General features: G+C 39.4%; 1 protein-coding gene across 5 annotated transcripts in view; it reads right to left on the bottom strand.

Moving 5' to 3' along the window:
* Positions 1-174: 174 nt before the first annotated feature.
* Positions 175-8,752, bottom strand: part of LOC110971256 (extended synaptotagmin-2-like) — a 71,969-nt gene continuing 63,391 nt past the window's right edge. For all 5 annotated transcript variants that reach the window (XM_051953025.1, XM_051953027.1, XM_051953028.1 and 2 more), the window contains 6 exons: positions 7,766-8,178; positions 6,229-6,327; positions 6,009-6,140; positions 5,816-5,921; positions 5,538-5,587; positions 175-2,898 (listed from right to left, as the gene is read on the bottom strand). In XM_051953025.1, coding sequence (XP_051808985.1) covers positions 2,853-2,898; positions 5,538-5,587; positions 5,816-5,921; positions 6,009-6,140; positions 6,229-6,327; positions 7,766-8,178 — 846 coding nt within the window. In that variant the 3' untranslated portion in view covers positions 175-2,852. The remainder of the gene's footprint in view (positions 2,899-5,537; positions 5,588-5,815; positions 5,922-6,008; positions 6,141-6,228; positions 6,328-7,765; positions 8,179-8,752) is intronic.

Below are 8,752 nucleotides of genomic sequence, written 5' to 3'. Positions count from 1 at the left end.
GTTTACAATTGTATACTTAACAGTTATACACAAATATCCACATCGTTGCTCGAAACCTTCAGCTCCATTATGACTGGCAAAAGGCTGGATTACAGAAATAGTCCCAACATGATTAATTCACATCACTTTAATGGTATCCACAGTCATAAAAAATAAAGAGAAGTGAAACCACACTGCTGCACAGCTTCATGCTGCTAAAGCCAGCTAAAGCTCTTTATTCATTTTAAAAGACATTTCGAAGACATTCTGAAACATGGGGAATCATTGGAACACTTTGTCGCTTCTTCTCGTTCACGTAAATATCTCTGGGTCGTGTGAATCGTAAGGCACAATATAAATTAAGAAGACGGAGAAGAAAACCCGCCTTTCAGAGGACGAACTCTACCCCAGAGGCTTAGCTTTCAGATCTGATGGCTTACACACAAACTTGTGGTTTCTTACAAAAGAAAACAAGAGACCAGACAAAGAGGACGAGAGCTGGAAAACACAAATAAAAAACATGGAAAGACATCAATTTGCAGTTTGCATACAGATATGTAAAATACTTTGTTGATGCGAACACAACAAGGCAAAGGTCTACATGTCATGATGTGAAGGTCAGAGGTCACGCTAACCACCTCATTATCAACACAAAACTGCTGCTCTTTGGCTGTTTAGAGCCACATAGACAACAAATGCATTTATTTAATGTGTTTAATATCAAGAGCTGCATATCCTGTGTTTCTGTTGCAGATATAATTCCCTTCTGATAAGTGTTGTAACGTCAAAGCAGTGTTTAATATGATGTGCGTGTACATACATTTTGTTTAAAAAGTCAACATCATTCTCACCATTAGTCTGCTTTCTCTCATGTCAAAAATTACACTTGATGCCAAGTTAAGACTAAAGTTGATTCAGAAATAAAATGTGAGCAGCAGAGCTTACATTAATGTCACTGCCGCAATGACAAGCTCCACTCCATTGCAATTAAAAACCTTTATTCTGCAAGAAAATATTTCTCAACTTCTTAAAGCCACTATGTGCAGATGTCTTCGCTGATTAAAGCATCTTTCATATAATCCACAAATGTCTGAAATCTGAAATTTGTTGCCATCCTTCCAGTCTCATTTAACCTGTACAGGTGTTTAATTCTCATGTAAATGGTGGTCTTGTTGAAAAACAGTCTTAGGCAATATTAACACATAAAGTACTGTTATTTAAGTTTCTCTTGTACAGTTTGCTTTTCTGACATTCACGGGTTACAAACAAAGGGAACTTTGGAAGATTTAAACTGCCGTATTAGGTTAAGATTCATTGTAAAAAGAAAAAAAAAGTAAAAAAATGGAATGACAAAATGTATTTGAGCAACAGTGAGTAAAATATGACATAACTATATAATGACACAGATGATTTAAACATCAGAAAACAATTTTATTAAGTTGCCCGTGTAACAGCGGAAATTGGTTTACTCTGATTTGAGGTACATCATGAGAATTTATTCTACACAGAGTGGCTTTATCAACATGAGGAAAACGTGTTTGACAACTGAATCTCTTCAACGATGGAGTAGTTAAACATTTTGGGAAAACTTAGCTTAGCTTAGCTTAGCTTAGCTTAGCATACTGTGGTGCTTTGAAGGTAAGAAAATCCACAATCAGGACCTGTAAAGCTCACTGGGATTGTCCAGATAGTGCTTTAACTGGGGTTTTGTACCCGACTGTTTGTTGGCTTGGCCTAATCAGCTTTCAGTAAGTCCACTAACACTATTATTTCGTACAATTTAAGCAAAGAAAATGTATTGCATTAATTTGTGAGCTTCACAAGTGCTGGTGGGTTGATTTATTTCCCTTCATACAGAGTCAGGCTTGCGGTTTCCCTCTGTGTCAAGTCGCTGTGCTAAGCTAAGCTCGCGATCTCCTGGAAGTGTCTTTATATTTAATTGAGACAAAATATTAAATTATTTCTTTAATTGATTTATATTATTAGACAATTTGATGCTTACATTTTTTTAGTTTTGTATTTATTACAAAAAAACCCAAAACGGTTCCTTAGACGACTTTAGGCAACGTTTACACTGAATACACATGATCCCCGACAGATTAAAAAAAACATATGTGCAAATATTCATATTCAGTTTTTTTTTTTTAAAATAACAAAACAAACAAGCAACACTCAACAATGGCCTTATTTCAGTGTAACAACGGGTGCTCGTACAGTTATTTTGTTTAGTTTTCCACTTGGTTAATACACTCCGGTTATGACACTGGAATAAAGCCAGCGTGTAGTTGTGTTACCAAAACCCACCAGGGCAAAATCATAAAACACTCCTCGTTTCTTTGGTGCGATTGCCCGCCTGCTCTGCTTCAGAAGCTGTCCAGAATGTTTTTCATTTAAAAAAAAGGAAAAAAAATGAATCAAACTAAATAAAATTACCAACAATCATTTGGCCAAGTAAGACGCCACACCGCTCTCTCGTTTGCAGAACACACACCATACTCTGTTTTCTCCAGCATCATCGTACATTATTTACACTTGTACATTGTCATTCTTTGTGGAAACTCTGCTACAACACCAAAAAAAAAATTGTTATAGTTTCTTCTACAAATATGGAATTCAGACTTCCATAGCGGTACATTATGTAATACACAGTTCTCTACGAGTATACAGTCCCTCACTCACTTCTTAAAGGGGAGGCTTGCCTTGCGACTGATGTGATTAAATGAGCGTCAAAAGCTGCTTTTCTCAATCAGTTCCTTTACGGTTACAAATAATGAAAAGAAAACCCAAAACATGGCGGTCTGCAGGTTAAAGTGGAAGTGTATGAAGTGGAAGTGTGGCGATATGATGATACCAATGATGGCGATGAAGACTTCTTATAGTTGGTGCGGCCTCGTCAGGCCGTCTTCGCTCAGCTCAAACCTGCAGGGGGAGAACAAATTTTTGTGATGTGCTGACGTACAGAGTTTGAAAGCTTTTGGAGTCAGTCTCATTTTAAGTGCACAAATTCCTTTAATATATGTTGTTTTTTTTCCTTTTGGAGGGATAATAATAGCAACCTTTTCAACTCCTGAACCCAAAGTAGCTTCTTTTTCTTGCTCACGTCACATTTTTTCTCACTGTGGGCTCATTTTTCACTACAAAATGAACTCTTGAGTCTTTCTGGAAACAGTACAATGACAACTAGAAGGAGACACAGCTCAATAAGGTATTTTGTGGAGTATAATAAAGTTTAAAAGCCATAAAACACAAAAATGAGAAAAAGAAAAGTTTAATTTCTGAATTTTTTTTTGCAGAAACAGAGGTGGGGGGGGGGGGGGGGGGAGTGTTATTTATATTGGAAAAACATGGTGATCCTACATGCACTAGTTACATATTTTGTTACATTTATTATTAAATTCTCTCGGAATTAGGCATTTTTCACTCTCTGCTCAAACACATCAACTGTAGAACAATGCTTCACCATGCTGAATGTATCTTCCAAGAACCAGCTTGCAATTTACTCCACTGTACACCACTTTTGAACCTTTGAAGCTTCATTTATTTTATCGCGCCTCACTTTGTTTACATACTTGCCCGCAGTTCATCAGATTTTTATCTCGTAATGTTGCTTGCAGAACAATATTTTTTGCTCACATGATCTGGTGCAAACACTTAATTTTTGGTCAAAGTTTTAAACAAGACATGTAGATTTCAGGTTTCGATACGGTTCATTTTCCTGATGGAAATGCTCATCACGAATGATTAGTTCAAGGACAATCGCAGAGAGGACGTTTCTGGCACGGATGTAACGGTTTTGTGTTTCAGAGGGTTAAATAGAAAACACGCAGCCAACAGCAAAACTCAAATTTCACACTACAGCGCAACACTAGAAAACAAATTCTACCTCAACTTCTCTTCACGTTAATGAACGGTTTCTATTTTCACCTATGGACACACAACTGATCACCAGTAATTAGAGTAAATAAAAGTGAACCAGCCCTAAAATTTAGGCATTAAGTCTGTGCTATTATTACAATTATTACAATCAGCTCGTGTTTAGCATGTATTCATACAGCCCGGTCTCACGGGGATTCGTGAAACTGTCACGTCAGTTTTTGTTTCGGTTTCGTGCGCACCAACACGATGTCGTCATGTTTTTCGTGCCGCTCACCACGAGCGAAACCCGCTGTGGTAATCACATCTGAAAGTGGTTTATACCGGCGGATTCATGACGATCTAAGCTGTCCATCCGCGTTTGCAGCTGCCGCCGCGGCCGCCATTGCGGCCGCCGGACATCCAGCCACAGCCGCAAACGCTGATGGACAGCTTAAATCGTCATGAATCCGCCGGTATAAACCACTTTCAGATGTGATCCGGCCGCTGTCCGGCGGCCGCAATGGCGGCCGCGGCGGTGGCTGCAAACGCGGATGGACAGCTTAGATCGTCATGAATCCGCCGAATTTGCATAGGAATTTAAAGAATGTCTGGCGGCCGAAGCGGCGGCCGCAAACGCCGATGGACAGCTTAGATCGTCATGAATCCGCCGGTATAAACCACTTTCAGATGTGATTACCACAGCGGGTTTCGCTCGTGGTGAGCGGCATGAAAAACATGACGACATCGTGTTGGTGCGCACGAAACCGAAACAAAAACTGACGTGACAGTTTCACGAATCCCCGTGAGACCGTGTTGCAGCAGGCTAAAATAGTTGCAGACAGTTAAATTCATAGAACACAAAATGTTTGTCTAATTTCAAACCACGGGTCCAGAGGGTCCAATCCGGCCTGCAGGACGACTTTGTAAAGTGTAAAAAGATGCCAAGTTTCAGGAGCAAATGAAGCTGACTTAATGTAAAACGCTGCTTCAGACATTTTTGCACCCTGAAGAATATTGTTCTGTGAAAATAGTTGCTGTGGACATCTTTCAAGACCCTGAACATTGTGCTGAACATTGTGCAACATGATGTCAGTCAGCAGCTTCAGTGCAACAGAGTTTGATTTGGTGGAATGCTCTGTTCATGTACTACCACAAATAAATAATACATTTATGGGTCATGAGAACAACTTAACCTTCATCCTTAATAGTTCCCACTTTAGTTTGCATGATGTGGTGTGTCAGGATTACTAAACAGATGTTTTAAATGTTTGTAAATTTAAAATAGTCTCTTGATCTTCACAAGCTCTTTTGATCATACAAGTTAAATACTATATTGTTCAGTTCCAGATACATGTGACTAAATGTTGTGTGCCTTTGTAGACACGCTGGTCTGTAAATTGCATTTCAGAATGTATCTTTTTGCACAAAGGGAAACTTTTGGAGTTGTGGTTATTGATAACTTATTGTTCTCCGACTTTACTGGACCGGCCCAGTTGAGACCAAATTGGGCTGAATGTGGCCCCTAAACTAAAATGAGTTTGACACCATTGATCTAGATGGTGCTATCCATCTGTTACTGATTAGAAGAACTGACTGTAATTCATCCTCATGAAAAGATAGAGTTCAATATAAAATGACGAGAAACACGTTCTGTTTGCCTTCGTGTTATCAAAGACATTTTCAGAAGTAGAAGAAGGACTAACCATTGTGTCCAGCCTTTGGTGATATCTTCATGAGTCAAATCCACCAGAACCTGATGAGAAACAACAACATTTAGGGAATAATACACCATACTTGAAGCTATACTGTCTAATTAAACCAATTATAAGCTTTTATTTAAGCAGATTCACAACTATAAAAAGCAAAGGATTCTATGTGGACAAAATACACAATAATTTTGCTGAACTAGTTTTCTTAGAAGCAGGAATACCATTCCCCACTTCACTGACTTTACTTTGCTAAACATATTTCAAGTCAGCACCTTTCCGAGAAGGCCCTTGTGTTTGGAGAGCAGACCTCCGCCGTTCTTCACCGCAACATCCAGAGTCCGTCTGTGGAGCTCGACGAGGGAAACGCTGAACTCGAACCTGAGCAGGAGCAACAACACAGTGAGTTCACACCAGTTTCGCTCCCATTAATCAGCAGCTTGAACACAGCGAGGCGGCTGCACTCACGTCTGATCGTAAACTGGGTTGAGGGTTTTCTTGAAGGTGTGAGTTTTCCTCCTGCCTGACCGCCGTTTGTCAGGAAGCAGGTACAGACGGACGTAAGGATCGGAGCCGTGATCAGTGAACGCGATCAGGTTTCTGTGGAGGTCGACAGAAGGATATTTACTGGAGAGCGAAGACATGGCGTGTTTTGGGAAAGAAATGTCTCGGTCATATTGATGCGTACCTGCAGGCGTGAACGACTACGATCAGCTTGTTCCTCTGGGAGCTGTGTCGGACCGTCAGCTGGACCTCACCCAGCGGGAAATGACTGGGGCCTGAACCACTGCACAGAGTGAGAGGTCCATTTATAATCCAGTGCAAGTTTGAAATATTTAGATCCTCATCATACTTGAACATACTGAGCTGTAACGTCTGGTACAAATCTTTGTAATGTAGCAACTCTCATTTTGTGCAAACTATAAATTCTCTCTAGGTTATTTTTTTTCATTTAGTCAAAGCATTTAACAGATCTAAAAGTGTAAAACATAAACTTTAGGTTAATTAAGGCTGATTGATATGGCTGCCACTGACTATCTACAGAGAAAACATGTACCTCATATCTTTCTTGTTTATTTGAACAACTTGAGGTAGTTTACTGCTTTCATTATTTCAAAATTTTCATATTTATGATTAGCTCTAACAAGTCACATCATAAGTCATTGGCTGCAGATGTGACAGCTGCTGTTAGCCTGTGAAGCTAGGCTAATATCTGGTCATCTATGTCATCAAATCCAGTGGATGAAAATGTATTACTTAAATTCATGGAATGTGGTTTCATGGTTTTAGCCTGTTTCTGATTAAACAAACTGGTCCCTTACAAAGCAGCTAGGCTAGCCGCTGTCATGCTAGCCAAAAGTTGCTTAAATATAAGATTTTGCTGCATTGAAAAGTCATAAAAAACATTTAAAGGTGTTTTAAAAGTATGATGGTATAGTTTAAGGTATTTTTTATTTATTAAATGTAAATATATGGTTAGAGAACGTTCAGTCAAATAAAATTTACAGCCACATGTCAACTACGCCGTACAGCTAAGCTTGTTAGTTTATAGCATCAATAATTTATCTCATTTTTTTCTCCATTTTAAGTCAGTTTGACAACACATTATTTTGTGTTGATAAAACTTAGTTACCAACATGTTGGAAGATCAAAATGTATTTTTAAATACAAAAAAATTATTAAATTAGCTTCAGGCTAACTCACTAGCTAACTCTAACTAGCCAAGGAGGAGTCACTGCTCTTATTTTTTTTATTACTATTTCCACAAAATTAAACATGTCAGTGGCATCATACTATTTATATGGTGAGGGGAACTGTCAGGTAGTCATATTGAGATCTTAACTTTAAACAAATGTCCATACTGTGTTTTGAATTTGAAGAGCAGAGCAGTCCTTGATTTGAAACAGACTGATATAAAATTATTTCTAAAATGTTCAACCTTTATCTCAATATATTTTCTTACATCTCTCTCTGACGTCCTCCTGTTCAGTGTGTGGTCATTGCAAATTAAAAATGCCTTTCAAGCTTCTCCTTTGTCTTTATTGCCTGAGAATATTATTCATTAATCATTGCTCAGTGCTAATTTTAAGTGTTCTGTGGTCACACTTTGACGGTTAAAACGTGATTTGTCTCAAAAGAATCTTTCTGCAATGGAAAAAGTCAAAAACATTCTTTTAAGATCAAGATTGGCAGATGTGTAAATAAATGTAGAGATAAATAGGTACTTCTGCAGCTGCTGGAGTCGGTGCTGCAGCTCCTGAGCGGCGTAGGGGTTAGAGATGTCAGATGCGATGCTGGGCGTCGGCTCCTTGCCTCCGGCCAGGTACTGCTGGGAGCCCGAGATGGCCAGGTTAGAGGTGCTCCTCCCGGTTTCCGCCAGGCTCTGACCTCCACCTCCCGACCCAAAGTCCGTGCTTCCCGCCGACCTCGCAGACTCCTCGGCTTCCCTCCGCCGGTTCAGCAGGTCCTGGGCCGACACGGAGGCCGATCGAGGGATGTCGGAGGTGGAGGATGGAGGCTTGGGGGAGTCAGAGGAGACGGAGGGTCGCGGGGTCGGGTTGGAGGAGCTGGATTTGCGGACTTGCACTGAGGACGGGGTGGAATTTGAGGACGAGGAGTCTTTATCCAGGTACAACACCTGAAATCAGAAAAATGGCACAGAAAAAACAACAAAAAGAAGTAAAAATGAGAGAGCGACTGAGGAAGACCATCAGATGTGGCTAAAGCTTCGGAAGAAGTTAGTGAGTGGATCTTGATATCATTTTGCAGCTCTGTCAAATAAATGCAGTAAAAGTTATGCAACATATGCAAACAATCAAAACAGAAAACTTTGTTCCTGGAAACTAACAATAATGATATTTCTATTTCACCATAACTGAGCTTATTTGTTGCTTCTTCTGGTGGAAAACATGTAACAGCCAGTTTAGTGTATTTAGTTTAATTCAATAATGATATAACTATTATTTCATTTCCAGTTGTATGAATACACTATTTTAAGATGCAAGCACGTAACTGACACCCTTACATGTATTTAATGAATAATTTATGACATTTTAACACAAAAGCACTAAAAGGAGCATCTGGTTTCTTCAAATGTAGCTCATGTAACAAACAAAAGCTATCAAATTAGTGCTTATTCAGTCGTTTGCAACTGGAAGCAGACCAGAAGTTTAATTATTGATGTTGATATGGAGAGCTGCTCTTAATTATTG

The sequence above is a fragment of the Acanthochromis polyacanthus genome, chromosome 9 (assembly GCF_021347895.1).
Source record: "Acanthochromis polyacanthus isolate Apoly-LR-REF ecotype Palm Island chromosome 9, KAUST_Apoly_ChrSc, whole genome shotgun sequence".
Lineage (NCBI taxonomy): Eukaryota > Metazoa > Chordata > Actinopteri > Pomacentridae > Acanthochromis > Acanthochromis polyacanthus.
Note: the sequence above shows the minus strand (reverse complement) of the source record. Positions and strands in the feature narration are given on the sequence as shown.